The sequence below is a fragment of the Parus major genome, chromosome 5, assembly GCF_001522545.3.
Source record: "Parus major isolate Abel chromosome 5, Parus_major1.1, whole genome shotgun sequence".
NCBI lineage: Eukaryota > Metazoa > Chordata > Aves > Passeriformes > Paridae > Parus > Parus major.
In genome coordinates, this window is record NC_031774.1 from 25,941,012 (window position 1) to 25,959,380 (window position 18,369).

The 18,369-nt window shown below is 37.9% G+C and overlaps 1 protein-coding gene across 1 annotated transcript in view; it reads left to right on the forward strand.

The window, feature by feature from the left end:
• The window catches only part of STARD9 (StAR related lipid transfer domain containing 9), a 98,849-nt gene that overhangs the window by 35,894 nt on the left and 44,586 nt on the right, over nucleotides 1-18,369 (forward strand). The window contains exons 4-13 of the mRNA XM_015630255.3: nucleotides 4,588-4,704; nucleotides 6,641-6,673; nucleotides 6,764-6,825; nucleotides 7,287-7,399; nucleotides 12,598-12,667; nucleotides 14,859-14,931; nucleotides 15,803-15,870; nucleotides 16,851-16,948; nucleotides 17,166-17,366; nucleotides 17,782-17,879. Of these exons, the coding sequence (XP_015485741.1) occupies nucleotides 4,588-4,704; nucleotides 6,641-6,673; nucleotides 6,764-6,825; nucleotides 7,287-7,399; nucleotides 12,598-12,667; nucleotides 14,859-14,931; nucleotides 15,803-15,870; nucleotides 16,851-16,948; nucleotides 17,166-17,366; nucleotides 17,782-17,879 (933 nt within the window). The remainder of the gene's footprint in view (nucleotides 1-4,587; nucleotides 4,705-6,640; nucleotides 6,674-6,763; nucleotides 6,826-7,286; nucleotides 7,400-12,597; nucleotides 12,668-14,858; nucleotides 14,932-15,802; nucleotides 15,871-16,850; nucleotides 16,949-17,165; nucleotides 17,367-17,781; nucleotides 17,880-18,369) is intronic.

Here is an 18,369-nt window from a genome sequence, read left to right on the forward strand (position 1 = left end):
AAAAATACAGTCATCTATCTGCTGATCCATACTTATACACAGACCTGCAGGTCTAATGTGATAAAATCTGACATTATCTCAGGCTAATAAATAAGGTATTTTCAGTGCCTTGCAAAGTCATTATTTAAGAAAGGTGTAAAACAAAACACTATAAATTTTGACTTTTAAGCTAGAAAAGGAGAGCTGAGAGAAGATTTCTGATTCTGCTGTCCAAATGGGAAAGAATCAGAACAGATTGCTGCTCATCTCTTATAAATCTCCTGGTAGTGAAAAAGATTGTTATGCTTATTACTCACAAATCTAATTTCAAAATGTATTTCCACTTTCTAAAAAGGAAGAGCTTTACTACTTTAGTATTGTGAAACTCACTTTATAAAGATTCATGCAATGGGAAGAAGAAATGTCTTTTGTCACTTGGTCATCACTGTTTCTTAGGACAGGTGGTGTTGTATCCTTCTTTGAAATCTCTGAGGCTCCTCCAAATTTTATCTTTTGGTTAGACAATTGATATTCCTCATACATCATTTTAAAAATGGACTGTGTGGAAAAGGTTAAAATTCTCAAGCATTCTTGAAGAAGCAACCCAAAACCGTATCTCAGTTTGTTCTACCAATTTTTGTTTTGTTTTTAATTGAGTAGTAAATCCTAATTTTCATGTCAGGGGTGACTTGATACAAACTGCAAATTTTTGGTGTGGATTTACTTTGTGTTTCATGCTGACTTCAGTTCATACTTCAAAATTTTCAATTTCCAAAAGAGTTTCTGAGGCTGTTTGCTGAGTGGCACATTCATTTAACCTCTAATACATCTGTATTTCAAAAGAAATAAATAGTCAGTCTTTCTAGTCTTCAGTTTTAAATAGGATTAACTCGATGGCGATAATTGGACAGTTGTCTTAATGCATTCTCTCAACTTTTTCAGAAAGGCATGGGGTTTTTTTTCCGCTGTTAGGACTGTTGACAAGTGATAAATTGTAGAATATTTCACAGAACACCATGGGGTATGGACCACATACAGCTGGGCAAGTGCAGGGAAAAGACATGGCAGAGGCAGCTAAGGCTTTGTTGAAAGGCTCGTTCTTGCACGGAACAAAGTGAGCAGTGCCAGTCACACAGAGCAGCCATGCAGGGAAGACAGCGTTGTCTCAGCCAAATGGTGTGTTCTCTGCAGGAAACCATATCCAACTCGTGTTCCTTGAAAAACCTCATCTTCCTGAAGTTTCATTTAAAATGTGAGACTTGGAATAATCCCAGAAGAATCTTCTTTTCCCTGCCACCCTCACCTCGTGATCAGCAAAATCTGTGATTCAGTCTATTGTATCATGAAATATGTTAGTACATATGCCCAGAATGATTAATTAGAGGACTTTTTGTATAATCTGCAACTGTTATTGCTAATGGGTATTTGGACTAATGCCTCTGATATTAGAGAAATCTTTGATTTCAATTACTCTCCTTCCTTTTTAAGCAAGTAATAAATTTATTGCTGTGATTCAATTTCTCCATTTTTTCTACAGTACACCAAAACAAAGAGGCTTTTCTGACTAAATTGAGGCTGTATTCAATTAAATTAATTGTAACTTATCCTCACAAAAGGAGAGAGAGCAATTTATCAGAAAGAACAAAAATTAAACAGTACAAATCAGCTTTTACTAGAAGTTCAATAAATAATTTTTGAGATTCTGATGCATCACTATCCTAGGGTTATGTCGTTGTTTTCAGAGAATCCAGTTTTGTTTGTATTATGTCTTCTCTCAAGACCTAATTTTAAAAAGTTCTGATTTGAGACATATTTGAATTAAAGTGTCTGAGTAACTATGTGTATTTAATACAGAGTAAGTGTAACAGCTTTAACTGAGAGTGTGAAGTTAGAGGTTCTTCTTTCTGAGAGTCCAAGGCACTCTTGGAGAGAGGGGATGCCAAATAATTTGCATGGTTGGCTTAAATTGCTATGGATGTTGTAAAATTGCAAGGAGTTTTATGAACACTAGTGAGAACATCCCACAATCTTCTGGTAATGGATACCATTATTCCTACTTTATCTGTAGGAAAACTGAGCCATGAAAATGTTAAATGAATTGCACAACGTTGTACAAAAGTTTCAATAACAGAGAAAGAGCTGAAATGCTGTTATTCTAAAATATCAGCTTCAATGTCCAGATGATATTGATTGGTGTTGCTGTCCTGGAAGTTTGCCACCTGTGAAGATTTCTTTTTATTATACTTAGCTCAGTTACTAACTCAAAGATCCATTATGAACCTTCAGAAAGGAGAACAGCATTTAATGAGGAAACTATCACAGAATCAAGATACTTCTCTAGGCTGCATTTATCCCTGTTGTAAGCTGTTCTGCCATGTGAAGTATGGGTTTCTAAATTGATATGGAGTCCTCCAGCTGCTTTTAGTACAATGAGCCATGCAAAATTCCTGAATTTATTCAATGTTGATACTCTGAAATGGGCACAGTATTGCCTTGCTCCCCTTACTTCAAGACAATTCATCCTGCAATTTATTAGTCCTTTATAATGCTTGACTCTTGCCCCCTGTCAGTCTGCAGAACTAATTCTTGCCCTCTTTTTAGCTTTAGATCAGATTCTTTCCTCCTGCCCCTTATATTCACATTCTCAGCTACTGATTTCATTGAGGTGCTCACACAGGAGGAACTTTCTCCTTTGAACTTAAGTGTCCTGTCTTAGAGATGTCCTGCAAGATTTACATGCTGACCAGGTAGGGAATAGATCCTAGTGGTACTTCTACTGAGTTCACTGGAGAATTCACATGAGAATAACTTTTCCTGGACCTTGAGCCCTTTTAACCCCTCTGTAGGGCTTCTACCTGCCTGATAGCCCAATTTGCTGCTCACAAGCAAATGTGCCTGTGCTCAGAAACACCCCTGCCCTGAATCCCTTGACCATCAGCTTGGACTCTACTCCTAATTAAAGTCCCTCACCTTAAACATTCCTTGGTGAGTTTTACATGGCCTTGCAGGCCCCACTCAAATATCCCAAATTCTCCTGTTTCTTTTTTTCCCTCCAGGTTGTTGGCTGTGAAGTCCAGGTCAGCCACTCCAAAGCTCCACCTCTGTTTCTTAATTGCCTCCAGTAGTGACTGGAGGGTTTGTCTCTATCTTTCTTTTTATCCCTTGTCTATTACATTTGTATCCCTGTGTTCTGCTCATCGCTTTCTCTGTGTGCTTTGAATGGAAAAGTTTCTTGAGCTGATAATCCAGGTGAAGCAGATGGCTCTGACATGCCACATATTCAAATACAAACAGGGGTAGTCAAATTTTGCCAAATAGGAATGTTATTAATTCTTCAGCTGGAAATTAGCATCTTGTTCTAGTCTGAGTTGAAATATGATCTGAAAACTAAAGTCTCAGGAGAGGATTTTCAATCTGCTTTCTGGGCAGTTTAGGTAAAGTGGTGATATCTATGATTTTTTTTTTTTCTATTGATTTTTGTATCAGTTTTAGTATCTGGCCATTGGAGAAGCAAATGACCTGGCATTGGATGAGATTTCGCAGCACTAAAACAGTGAAATCCTATGTATCTCTCTATATATACAGACCAGTTTTCTATGTGAACAGTAAAAGCATTAAAGCTTGTAACCTCTCTTTTGCAAGGCCAAAGTGTGCAGAGGGGTTGGCAGCCTGCCTGCTGGAACCTTTTGATCCACAATGCACTTCCTGGCAAACCTTACTAAGTGTCCTTTGAGCTGGTCTGGGGCAAGGCTTTGATGTCCTGAGAGCATGGTGACAGTGTGGGTCATCTGTGGATCAAAAAGAAAAAAGAAGGAGCAGGGAAAGCAGAAGGAATAACTGGTCAGACCTTGTTGAATGGGTAGTTTGGCAGTGTTGGTCCAGCTTTAGCAGCCACAGTAGGACCACTGCAAGCTTTGGAAGTCCTGAGAGGCTGACAAGGATTTGGTGATAACAGGTCCTGGCTCTGTAATGCAATGAGCAGAAAAAGACAGGTCACTGTGTGTTTGGTGTGAGGAGAAAATAAAGCATGCAGCCTCTGGCGGAGTCACTTACAGACCAGGTGGGACAGAGAAATATTGCTTGGGTGAAATCTGTGTGCAGGCTAGACTTTGCTTTGCTTCTGATCTGTAATTCTGATGCTGAATTTATGTAATTGCATCAAAGAGCCTTGATCATACCTCTCTGTCACATTTATGATGAGAACTGTAAATGCTCAGGGTAGGAAAGATCCTCAAGAATTCACATAGTCTGAATATAAAATAAGAGATAGCAGGAGGCAGGGAAGCACTTAAACACTGCTTCTACTTGTCAGCACTATGCTTGGTGTATATATATATATATCAGTGTGTATATATATATATATATATATATAAATATATATATATATACACACTAGTATCTTAAGGAAGATCTAACAAGTGAATGCTGAGCACTCAGCATTGAGTCTGATAAAATAGAAAGACAAATGTGTGAAGGTCCTTGTTCCCATGGAGTTATTATAGGAGCAAGATATGTTACTATTAAAGAAGCAAGATCTGCAGGTAATGAAGAGTGTTTACAGGGAGATACATTGTTCATGGTCTGCTTTATTTCTCTTGCTCTTTTCAGGTGTTCCAGGACCTTGGCACTTCTGTTTTGTCTGGTGCATTTAGAGGATACAACATCTGCCTCTTTGCATATGGACAGACAGGCTCAGGAAAAACTTACACAATGATGGGAACACCTGTGAGTTACACCATTCATGTTAAACTTAGGGCAGGATGTCTAGAAGAAACACTGCTTTATTGTTAAATGGTGGTTTTGGTGCTTATTGCACAATGCTTATACATGTTTTATTCAGTTTTTAAATTTATAAAATGAGAGCCTTTAAATTGAGGTTAAAAATAGAGTATCATGTAAAAATATTAGAAAGTGTTGTGTAGTTTGAATATTTATTTTTAGATAATATTCTTACTACATATGAATCTTATCACAGAGTTAGAGGACAAAAAAATCAATACCCTGGAATAGTTCTGGATTTTAGAAACTGTAGCCCAAGGTAATACAAAGTATTCACTCCTATGTGATATTTTGGCAATCTGACCTATGCTGAGATAAAGTTAATTTCACAAATAAAATAGAATGCAATTCACAGTAATACTTCTGAAAGAGGCTTGAATATTACTTGGAATATTGGCCTGTGGAAATACTTCACTTCCAGTTTTGACATGCATTTGAATTAAATTTACAGAAGCTGTTACATTTTTAGATTTTCTACCAGGCATCACCTAAAGTGCATTTTAATCTTGTTACTCAGATTGATGGAGTCAATTGATGATTTCCTGTGTTTTGTGTAACAGAAGACAATTTGATTTTTATCCAAGAATATTCTTAGCTGTTGGTGAAACATACTGCTAAAAAAGAAAAAAATAAATAAATTAATAGTTTGCACAAGTGGACCTGTATTTTCTACATCTGTGGGACTCTGTTTTTAAGGTGAAATAAGGGCAAAAAGTGTTTAACCCCAAAGATAAGAGGTTTGTTCTAACATAGTTTGTTCTTTTGACAAGAGTTTGGATTTTTAAAATTTTATTTTCTCAGTAGACATCAATAATAGGATTTAGTTACATTCTTACCAGATTCTCTATTAATTTTATGTGGAACCAAGTTTGAAAGCCTGAAGAATTGTTAAAATTTGTGTTAATAGGTGGCAAACTAGGATATTTATATTACCCTATCTTGAAAATTTTTGAATCTTAGCATTTCAGAATGGCCACAACTCAAAAATATCATTATTTTCAAGGAAATATCTGGATGTCGTGTTTCTAAGAGATTTCTTGCTTAAAAAATCATTTACTTCTCCTATGCAATACTGCTTTTAACTGATCTTTAATAACATGTACTCACTGTGAAGCAGTGTTCCAGTGTCTGGTATAAACAGAACTTTTTGTCCATGGTGGTCCACTTGATGAATCTGGATTTTCTTCTTGTAACATGGTTTCAAGTGTGCCTTTTGAAAAGAGCCTTTCATGCTATTCAGCAAGCAGAATCTACCTAAGCCCTGGTGTCTTTCCCAGGCTGCCTTGGCCCTGGAGTCACTAAAGTGTGAGCAATCATCCTAAGGAGAATTCATCACACAAAACCACACTGTTACTTCAGTGCTGGTAGACTCTTTGGGCGAAATTTAAATCACATAGTCTGGGTATTGTTAACAGCCCCATATCCTGTTCTCTCTGAGAGACAGAATTTATAAAACTAGAATATAAAGCTATTCCAAGGCTCCCTGTGATGGTATAGCATGAAGAAATAAAAGTAGAATAAGGAAAACCCAAACATATTCATGAGCAATCAAGCTAGTTTCAGTGTTGGCCTGGCTTCATCTAGTCTGCAACAGCTCTGACAGACATGTTCAGTATCATTACATCAAACAGCTTTTAGATTTAACCCAAGCCTCTGAACTTCTCATCAGTGCTGTGTACATTGCTCTAAAATTACTTTTGGTATAGATAGCCATGCTGTTCTGAACTACACTCCATGGCTGTTTGTGTTGAAGTTCACTATTCAGCCATTACTGCACTATGATTCTGTCCTTTTCTTATAACTTGACTTTTGTTTAAAAATAGGTTTTGCATGAGTGTTGGAAAACGTATTATTTAAATTTTTTTCTGTTTATTATTTGAAGGCATCCATTGGGCTGACACCTCGTATATGTGAGGTATTTTTTTTTTTCCTTCACTTGCATTTGTTTAAGCAGATAGATTTTCTTAATGTATTTTAAATTTACATAAACTTCTCATTTGTGAAGGGCCTCTTTTCAAGGAAGAATGATTACTCAGACCAGATGGCATCGTGCAGGGTAAAGGTCAGGTAAGTGTGTCACTGTTTTGGACAACAATGTGGAAGCTTTTAACAACGTACTCCTGTGATCAAACAAAGTAAAGACTAGTGAATTTTCTGTTTTCTTAAAAGATGGTAGTTTTGGAATGAGGGGAAAAACACAGAGGAATGATGAGAAAACACTGGGTTTAGTTTTCCATCTAAGAATAGTTCTTTGGTTGCTGACTGTTCACTTTTGTATAAACAGATGAAAAAAGAATGCAGTGAAAATTTACTTGCTTTTTATAACTCCTAAATTGAGCCATGATCCTACATACCTGTCTTATTCATCATTCCCTTGGACCTAATAAAGCACTGTGTTTGAAAATCTGGGGTTTGAGGCCGCTAATGCAAAAATCTATGTAAGAGTCAGTTACATTGTCTAAGTATACAGTTACTCCTTTTGGTTTTAGTTGAGTGAATTTAACTTTCCCCTTTTTTTTCCTTTTCAGTTTTCTTGAAATCTATAACGAGCGTGTCCGAGACCTGTTAAAACAGTCAGACAGAAAGAAACCCTACACACTTCGAGTTCGAGAACACCCTGAAACAGGACCATATGTGCAAGGTGAGAGTGGGCTTCACAATCAGCATCAGAACTGCAGGTGAATGCGTGTCAGGTGTGCATGTATCTTGGCATGTGTTCCTGCAGTGATGGTAATTGTCTCTGCTCTTCAAGGGATACTTTTCTCAAGTGTTTTTCTTCTTGTATGATCACCTGTAGTATACTGAAAGCTTTGCCTTTGTTATCCTGCTGGCTGGATATCCTGCACTGTCTGCCTTCCCTGCCATAGGTCATATTGGAGCCATATTATTTTTCTTTCTTTTACTTTAAAGAAATATTAACTTAATCAGGAAATCTACCAACATTAGCTCTACGTGGGTTCTCCAGACCAGCCTAAGATCCCTTCATACCCATTTCATACCTTGGCAGCAGAATATACATTAAAAAAAAAAAAAAAGGTAGATCAATTCAACTTTTTGATGTTGCAGGGCAGGCCATGAGAAGCAGTGAAAATCTCACCCAAGTGAAAAGCTAATAAGCTTGATTTTCAGTTGTTAGCTTTTTCAGTTGCCTTCCTTACTTTTGTTCTTACCTTCTCTCTCATTGTTTTCCTACTTCCAGTTTATTTTCAGTCTTGATTGGTGCTTTCACCTCAAGGTCTCATAGAGTTTTAAATTGTAGTTTGGCCTTTGGTATTTCATAAATTAGTTGGCTCCTGGAGTAAAGTTTTCCCAGCTACATTGCTGTGCATCTGACCCAGAGTTGGCAAAAATCACATCTCAAAATCTGCGCACCAATGTAAAATCATACGGTGGAGATCAGAAGGAAGAGTGTTTTCCAAACTGGGAGTTTGTTTTGAAAGTAAATGCATACATTTCCTTTTCTTCTTGCCTTGTATCCAGTGGACAGAATTCCAGAGTAGCCTCTAGTATCACTGAATCTGCAACTGCTTGGCTGGCCACCAAGTGAGTAGTAATACCTAGGGGGTGTGCACTTAGCGCACAAAATGAGTACCACATAGAATTTTATGGCTCCTGGCACATCAGAGCAAATACTGATTTGTCCTGGCTTCTAAGCAGAGTCCTTGTCTCTGTTTAGTGAATTTCTCTTGCTCTCCCTGGTTGTTTTTTCTCCGTTTTTCTTTATAACGGCATTGCACATCACATGGTTATCCTTCCTCCAGAGATTAAAGGAAGATGTGACAACAGATAGAGTGGCTTGACTGTGTGATTGGATGGAGCCTGATTCCTTGGACACCTGCTGTATAGGTCATAGCACATCTAACAACCCATGGTTCCTCCTCTCAAAATTTGAAATCAGCACTTGCAAAGTGTTGAACTTTCATGGTCCTGTACACAGGGCCCTGTCAGACATTCTGGTTGTTTCAGCTGTGCTTTCCCAGCACATCAGCATCCTGTTTAAAGGAGGCTTGGAAAATAATAGATGAATTGATGGTCTCATTAATATGGCAAACATAATTCCTTGAAAAGCAGATTCATAGACATTTGGCTTTTATTGAGGACTTTCCAAGATTCTGTTTCTACCTGCTTTTTATTGGAGAACTACATTGTTGATGGAGTTCAGATACTAATTATTTTCTTTTAGCAGCTGCTCATTCACCACACAAGAAAGGGTCTTTAAACTGCTTCCTTCCTTGGCAATTTCCATCTCTTTTCTCAGGCTTTCTATCTCCAGTGATTCCTTGGCTGCATATAATGGAGTTTCCCTGTTTTAAAAGAAAATAGTTATAGCTTCTGCCAATGGGCTGGCTTGCCTTTTTGTCACGGTTTTGTCTTCATCTGGAAACTTCCAGGCCAATTCTATCACTTCTTTTTCAATTCTGTTGTGGCTTTTGTCACTGTTGTTGTTGTGGGGTTTGTTAGGGGGGTTTGTTTGTTTGTTTGTTTCTATTGTGCTTTTTTATTTACTCATTTTGAATAAGGATTTTATACTTGGATGCAACTGAAATTTTTGACTGGAACAATTTTATGCTAGAGTTCCGAAATATGCTAATAAAGGTCCCAGTTGATTAGATTTTATAAACTAAGAGGAAAAGATAATGGCAAAAGATTAATCTAAATAACATTTGCCACTTTTGGTAATGTTTGCAAATTCAGTTTGAATAATTTATTTTAGATTATTCACTCCCTCTGTATATCATGACAGCCTTTTACCTTTTCAGTGATAAGTGTGATTACGTTGGGTTTTTTTAAACTGATCACATGCATGAGAAATGAAATATTTTCTCTGCTGAAGACACCATGAGGTGCAATTAGATGCTGTTGTGAGACCATGTGAACTGAAGTAATTTCAGGATGATGAGTCAGTGGCTTAGGGCAAGAGATGATAGTTCTTGTTTTTCAACATGTGTATACAAATATATATTAATGAATTTGCCTATGCAGTTTATGCAATTGAGAGCTGTTATAGTTTGCTTTATTTGAGACAGCCCCAGTGTCTATTTAGGAGTGGGACTAATAAAGTGTGATGGAACTGCATTCATTAGCTCACATCAAAAATAAGCAGCAGTGATTTGAATGCAAGTTCGAAGTATAGTCAGCTTGATTTTGGTAAGATCAAATTCAAGAAAGCCTCTTGTGAAGAGGTTCACAACTCTGGTACAAGATGCCATTCTGAACTGCACTAATGTATTGCTGTAATCAAAAATTGCTGAGCTCTGTAATGAAGATTTTCTACATGCTGCAGTAGTCTTTGGCAATTTTATATGTAGTCTCTCTGTGCAGAATCAGTGTGCAAGAGTAATAATTCCAATAGCTAGACAGCTAAGATCAAAATTGTCAGCAAGTGTACTAGGAGAGCTTGGTTTGTGTTTCACTTCCAGGCAATTTAGTGTATAGGAGAAATTAAATGCAGAACATCAGTAAAGCTCAGAAATTTTCCATTGTTTTCCATAGATCAAGCAAGTTAACTATTAGAATCTGTATTTGCATCATACTTCTTGCAAGCAATCAGCAATTTTAAGGTTTGCTGGCTCTTATGAGGAGCTCCTCAGTGTAAATTAGTTTTAGTTGTGTGTTTGGTGTCAATGACATCCAGAGTATGGCTAGCTGTGGATGAAGAGTAGAGACGGGGGATAATCAGAAAACTTGATCCCTTTAAGGACACTTAGATGCTGTGGGCAATGCATTTTCCATTTGCAAGTCCAGTCAGAAAGTCCCAGCTCTGAACACTAAGTGTTTTAAATGTTTTCCAGCCCATCGTTTTTTCACGTAAAGGCTTAGAGATTGTAGCCTTTAAAATGCTGGAAGTGTTTCAGTGCTTTGGATTGGAATAGTTTCAAACTTCTCCCTCACAGATGGTTGCACTGTTAAGGAATCAGCCTCTCTTAAATCAGGAAATGATGCAATCTATTTTATTACTCTGAGGCAGATTTCTGGGGGGAGATCCTTTCTTACTCCAAGGCAGATTTCTAGACAAGTGAGTGGTTTTGATCTTTCTATGGGACATGAAAATGACCTTTCTTTTTCTGGCAACCAACAGAACACTTAATCGTTTCTTTTCAAGCAACATTTAAAATATTTCATTAACCTTATTAAAATGCTAACTGCTTTAAACTCTCAGCCAAATTCACAATTCCAGCGCTTAGGGAAATGTAGGCAGGTAAGAATTTCTTCCATGCTTCCTTTATATAATGGTATTTTTATTCAGTTAAATAAGACCCTGAAAAGGGGTCTGGGAAAACAATGTATGATAGTTTCCATATTCTGAGCTTTGAAGATCCCAGTGTGGCTGGAAAAATAATGGGCTTCTTTCTCAAATGGAAAATGTGATGACTTCTGGAATTAATGTGTTGTAAAGAGACACTAGAGAGCAGAAGAAATACTTCTATTTGAAAATCATCCTGTACTTTGTGTGTGTGCAAGTGCTCATGCATGCACACTGGAGTTAGGGCTATTTTAAAAGTGTGGGTGATCCAAAAATCTTTTTTTTTCTTAATACTTATCAGTTATTAAAGGACTAAAGTGAAATCCCTTCTTTGTCCTAGGTTTTGCTCTCATTTAGAGTTAAGCAAGGTGTTATCATGAAAGGATAGACTCGTAACAATATCAGAAGTACCTATTTCAGTCTTGCTGAATTTCATATTAGTCTTGACTTACATTCTAGAAGTAGACAAATTATTTGATCCAAATCAATTTTTTTTTTTCAGGACTTTCCCTTCACCCACACTTTTTTGGTCTGTAGTAAAACAGCCCAAACCTAAGTCAGTGGAGGGAGAGCAAGCTGCTCTGGATTCCAGCTGTGAGCTAAAACATTCTGCACAGGCGTGTTTTGCTAGCTGTGGTATGACAAAGACTTGCTTCCCAGCTCAGGTGTTTTTGAGGAGTTACTGCAGTACAGATGATAAATAATCCTTGGTGACGAGGCATATTAAACTGGATTTATGGGGAATACAAGCCTGTTGAGGATAACTTTGTGCATGTGCTGGAATTTGCACTTTGCCAGGATCGAGCGGTACCTCAGCACAGCTGCACACTGCCCTCAGCTGGGCCCCTCTTGGTCATGACCACCCCTCCAGCACAGCAGGCTCTGGATGTGGGATTCCTTTCATTTCTTTAGGGGTTTTCCCCTCCTTAAAAATACAGTCAAATTTTAAAAAAACTTGACTGACTTTAAAAAAGTAACAATGAACCAAAGATTAACTGAAAGGAGAAGACAAGAAAAGGCCAGATGATCCATATTATTATTTGGGGAGATCCTTCGAAAAGCCCTCTGAGGAGAAAAGTGCATGAAGATTCCCAGATGCAGGCTAAAGCCTATTGAACTAAGTGGTAAATATTCACAGGGGTTGGTTCCTGGTTCAGTTAGTTGCGTGAGCAGAGCTGTCATTCAGAAGCAATGGCCAAAATTGTTTTTATAATATTTGTACCAAAGTAGAAGCAGTGACATAGCTGAAAATTTATTATATATTATATTATATTAAATTATATATTAAATATTATATTATTATAACTTAGAGTTATACTGTTTTTTAAGTACCATTGTTGTGCAGATGGAAAAGTTCTGGTCTTTGAAGGTATCAGGCTTTTTTTTTATACTAATGTCACTTCATCAGAAGGATGAACTAGAATTTTTTACTTAATTTTTTAAAAAAAATTACTCTAGTCAAGACACTACTTGTATAATAGACTGTCATCTCAGCAGAACATCCTTGTTCTCCTGATGCTGGGTAAATTTTTGGATAAACAGAATGAAACTTCCTGAGAAAGCTAAGTATTTAATTCTTCTTGAATCTTTGGCAGGTTTGACTCAGCATTTAGTTACAGACTACAAGCAAGTTGTAAAACTTCTAGAAGAAGGAATAGCTAAAAGGTATTTTACATTTCAAACCAGCTCCATCTGTATTTAACTCTTTTTTTCACTGTGCTGATTTAATTGGTGTTTGTTTTACTGACTGGGTTGCCAGTGCTTTGTGATGACAGGATGTCAGATTTGGTGATCCTGCACATGACACACACACGAGATGTTACCCATCATCATACTGCCCAGATCAAGAGCTACAAGCACTCATAAAGTTGCTTCTTCAAAACTGATCCCATGCTGACTTATCCACAAAACTCCACCATCTGTCTGTGATAAAAAATGCAAGCCAAGGAAACATTTTGCTGTAAACAGACATCTGTTTTTTCCCTTCACTTGCTCATGATACTTTTGACTGGGTAGCTTTCAGCTCACTTCATTGTGTAATTCAGTGATTTAAAACTGCTGAAAATATAACGTATACTTACTTATTTTCTAAAAGCACTTGGTTTACAATTATTTGGTTTTATTTCTATAAGTTCCTAGTCCAAAGTGTGTGTTTGCTGTGAGTGAACTGTGGGACTTAGAGCACTGGTGAAGCAAATGATCTTGGCTCTTGTTAGTTAAGACATTTTTTGACAAGAAGCCCTGAATATTTTTCTTTACAGGTGCCCTTACAGTAATGAAAAAGAGTTACATTTGAAAGGATCCTCCAAATCCTCATCACAGTTCCAAAACTGGTACTAAGTCTTATCACAAGATTAGTCAAGGTTTTAAAATAACAGTGATGCTGGGAAGTAAATAAAAACTAAGCTGCATTATCACAAAGAACCCCATAGAATATACATTAGGATTAAGTTTTGCTGTTTCTGCTTGTAGCAATAGATGCAGCGTTACGGTAAAAAAAGACTATTTCAGTACAATAAAATTCCAGGTGTTATGTGGGTTGTGAGTAATTGAGATGTGAACTCTCTCTGTAACTACCTTGTATATTGTTGGAGGTGGGGAGTACTAACACTTCCTCCTCCAAATCTTGGAGCACTATATTTTTCTCTTTATAAACTTTGGTGCTGTGCCCTTACATTCTCTGCCCACTGTAGGGCTGTTTTCTGTCCTCTGCCCTTTACCTAACTGCTTGTCTTCCTCCAACATCTGGAGACTGGTTCATGTTCTCCTGCTACCTCAGCTTCGGCTTGCTTGGAATCACTTATAAGATGTGCTTAGTTTTCTGTAGCTTTTGGCAGTGTCCACTCACATGACAGTGGAGGAGGTGTGGGAAGCAGAGAATAACGGGGAGGAGGGTCCTGGCTCTGCCCTCGTGCCCTGGGCACTCAGCAGCGTACACACAGCTGCTCTCTAGTGCAACTGGTCTCTGCAGTGCTCTGACAGCTGGGCTTGTAACAAAAACATGGTACCACAGTTCTTTTCTGCACTGCTAAAATTACCTGCTGTTGTTGAGGGCAGGCTTGGCAAAACTGATGATAAAGGCTGCACATATAGCTGATACTCAAGGCAAGCTCAAAGGAGTTTGCTTTTGTCCTGAAAAAAATCCTGCTTTCTTTGGGTTTTTCTAATTAAAACAACAATAAAGAAAGTAGAATTTCCAAAAGTTTGCATTACAGAGGCAAGTAGGAGTGTCCTGCTGCTCCTCTTTCTGTGAGCAGCTCCTGCTTGCCAGAGTGCACTGGGTCAGAGCTGTTTGACTGCTCTGTCCATGCCAGAGAGTCGAGCAAGTGTCACACAGGGAATTACAGTATTCATTTAGCACTCACATGCATGCACTGGTTAGTCTCATTGGACTCTAGCAGTGCAAAAGAGCTGTACCAGGGTGAAGGAACCCCAGATGTGGTGTATGAAGGTTTTTGGACCCTTTGGAAATGCCAAGGGATAAAAATGGAGACATAAAGAGAAATGTGCTGGGCTTGTACACTCTGTATTGGGGATGAGCTCTTAAATGCTGTTGCTGTCTGTACTTCTCTGCTCTGTTCCCTGCTTATGCCACTCCTTATACCTGTTCTGTAAGGCTGTTTTAAGATATCTCCTCAGAGTGCTGCTGGTGGAAAAAAAAACACCTCTAATTGATTCTCAGTTTCCACCCTTCCATGTTCTCTGCCAAATGCTCAGGGATCAGATCCAAGAATGCAGACTGCCATATTCTCCAAGTTTCACATTGTTTTATTTATCTGCTGTATTTGTTGATTTTGATTTCCCTGGCTACAGGGAAGTAACTCTTTTTAATTGAATGGTTTGTTCTTCTTTCTAGAATCACAGCAGCTACACATATTCACAATGCCAGCAGCAGATCCCATGCTATCTTCACCATCCACTACACTCAGGTTAGCTAAAAATAACCCAGCTTCCTCTTCACTTTCAAAAGCATTGTTCACTGTGTTGTGCACTGTTTACTCGTCACTATTTTGTGTTGTTTGTAATGTAATGGTGGAAGCTGTTACTTATTTCCTTTGGATCACACTGCAGATGTGTTGAGTGTTTATTGAAGCATTCTGTTCCTTTGTGCAAGCTTAAGGTCAGAAGTGGTGCCAGAACCTCACTTTAAAAAGGAATGCTTTCAGTTTTAATCCTTTGAAATGCAATAACCCCTCTAGGATGCTGTGAAAATTACATGTGAATACGTTTGAGGTTATGTTTTATCACACTTGTTTAGTATTCCTAATTGAAGTACAGCATTAGTTTACACCAAAATTTCGTATCTGTCTAAAGAGATGTGCTCATCTCTTTAGAATTTGGCATCCAGTACTCTCCTTGAGACAATGCAGCCTTTCTCCGGAGGAATTACATCCTTCCCTGGCAGGGAAGTCGTTCAGTGATCCAATAGACCTTTTCTATCTCACACTTCTAACATCCTGTAATCACAGAACATTTTAGGATATTTTTCCTTAGTTTCACAAAAGACCTTTGGAATACATTAGTGGAAAATAACTCTGCAAGGTCTACAAGAAAGCCTTTCACAGTCTCTAGGCAGTAAAGGTTTTTTTGAGAGGAAATTGGCATAAGAGGGTAGTTTCTCTGTGGGATGAGAAAGCTGTTGAGTTAGTGGTTTGAACACAGTCAGAGGGTCAAGGTCACAAACAAAGGCAGTGAGACAGTCATATGTACAACTCAGCTTCAAACAAAAGAGCACATCAATTTTATTTTCATTAATTAATTAAGGGGAATAATCTTCTTTATTGATGTTTTCTTCTTCAGGCTATATTGGAGAACAATCTTCCCTCTGAAATTGCAAGCAAGATCAACTTAGTGGACCTTGCAGGCAGGTAATAATATACCGAAGGGCAAAGAGGTAATTTTCTCTCAAGATGCTGGCAGCATCATCTTAAAAGATGAAGTTAAATATTTTAAAATTTCATTGAACTAACAATAATCCTGACTTCCTTATAATAAAGGTACATTATCAATCTTATAACAGGGAATATTAAGCTAATATTGTCTTTGTCAGTAGTTCTTCTGTACTGGGTATTGGTGTTCATTGGGGAAGGGAATTCCTGGGTCCTCAGAACCAGTACTGTGCTGTTGCATACACTTAAGGTAATTCCATTCAGCTCTGTATTCTTATAAAGCGTTTTTTCTGGTAGTTGTTGTTGGAATTACTAAATCTGAGCTTGAAAAGAGGTGGGGGGAAAAGGAATGTGTTCCTCATGCCTAACATTGGCAGGAGAAAACAGTTTTATCTCACTGTTCATGTTGCTCATATTCCAAAAGTTCCTAAGTCTCTGATCTTTGCTATGCATTTCAGTGAGGAACATGTGGTTGTGCTGGATGTGAGAGAAAACAGAAAGATGGAAATTATGCTGAAGAATTACAGAACAGCCATAGAAAAGGACTTTTGTTTCCTCAAGAACATAAATTACCATGCACGTATGGTTAGAGAAAGTAGCATTGAGGGAATATACAGAATTTTGTACTGAGCCAGTCTACCCTTGTGGAATTGTGAAATGCATGTTGTTTTTTAAATTCAGAACCACTATGACTGGGTTGCCTAGTTCAGACTTGAGTTTATGTTTTGTGGGCCTTCAATGCTATTTTGCACCAACAGCCTTTGCTCATGGTTGTTCAGACTTTTTGGAATAGAGGGCAACATAAAATATTTGACGTATATGGGGTTTTTAATTGCAGAGTTCATAAATTCTGTTTTCTTGTATTGCTTGAAAATACATAATGTTTTTCTATTGACTGGATATTAATAATTAAGCATTTTTGTTTATTTTGCATTGTCTTTCATGCTTGCTTGCTACAGTGAAAGAGCTGATCCCAGTTACTGTAAAGATAGAATTACTGAAGGTGCCAATATTAACAAGTCACTAGTTACACTTGGAATTGTCATATCCACTTTAGGTAAGCACATTAGTTCTTTATATTGAAGGGTAGGGATAAAAGTGTATGACTCGCTCACTGTGTGTTGAGTGTAAATGTTTATTTGCATTTACGTCAAAAAACTCAACTGAGCAGCTGTGTGGTGTCTTCATAAACTGCAGTGACATTTAAGAAAATTAAGTAGCCATGACAGAAAAAAATACCCCCTTTCCTGAGCTCTGTGGTATTCCTCCCTCAGCACAAAATTCTCAGATGTTCAGCAGCTGCCAGAGCATTAACACCGTGACAAGCGAAGGGGAGGGCAGCCATGCGGGCAGTCCCCCCCCTGGCAGCAGCAGTGGGGCCAGACGGCCGGCTTACATCCCCTACCGCGACTCCATCCTCACCTGGCTGCTGAAGGACAGTCTGGGGGGCAACTCCAAGACCATTATGATTGCCAGTGAGTTTAGTTTCTATTCATTGTTTTATATTTTGTACTGCATTGTGCATAATGTACACTTCTACTGCAGTGAGAAGTCAGCTATAGCACTTAGAATCTGTCCTTGTAAAGATTTTCCTAAATACTTCAATAGAATACTCAAGGAAATGAAAATGCATGCTGATTGTGCATGAAATTATGTTTAAGAGTCTTAAGGTCATAGCTTTGATTTTAGGTGATTTGTTCAGTTATAAATACAATCTGGAGAAGACATTCTCTGTGAGCTTAATGAAATAACCCTAGGGTTATTTCTTTTATTTTAACTTTTAAAAAAGCAAGACTAAAAACAACCAAAAAAAACCAAAACACCTTTTTGAAAAGTGATGAGTTAAATTAAATGCTTTTTTAAATTGTGTGATTTGTTTTCTCTCTCTAGCCATCTCACCTGCCAGCTCCAGTTACAACGAGACCATGAGTACCTTAAGATATGCCGCAAATGCCAAAAATATTATTAACAAGCCCAGAGTAAATGAGGTGAGGCCTTGAATTCTCCCTAAGGCAGCCTGTGCAGCTACAATTTGTCTTCTTCTCAATACACAGAATAATGAAGTCTTTAAATATGTGGGAATAATTTTGGCCACAGAACCCAAGCTTCATTCATTGCCTGTTCTAGGAATGAGCTCTGACTTTATGACAGAATCATTTGTTTGATTATGCAGAGGTCCTTCAGAGGCTGCACAAGTTAAAAGATGGCAGAATATTAAGGAGAGGGCCAGGTGCTGCACTGGAGGCCTGAATTCTATTGCTGCCTCTGCTATCCTGTTCTTGTTCAATGCTAGATGTTCAGGTGCTTAAGGCAAATTTTCAGTGCGTGCTTTTTTTCTCATTTTCCATCCTTACACTCAGTCCACATTTATCAAGTGTGAAAAATGTAAACTCTCTCAATCAAAGGCAGAATGTTAAAACAGATTGGAAGTTTTAGATACTACAGTCATAAGAACCAGCATTAAAAAATAATTCATGG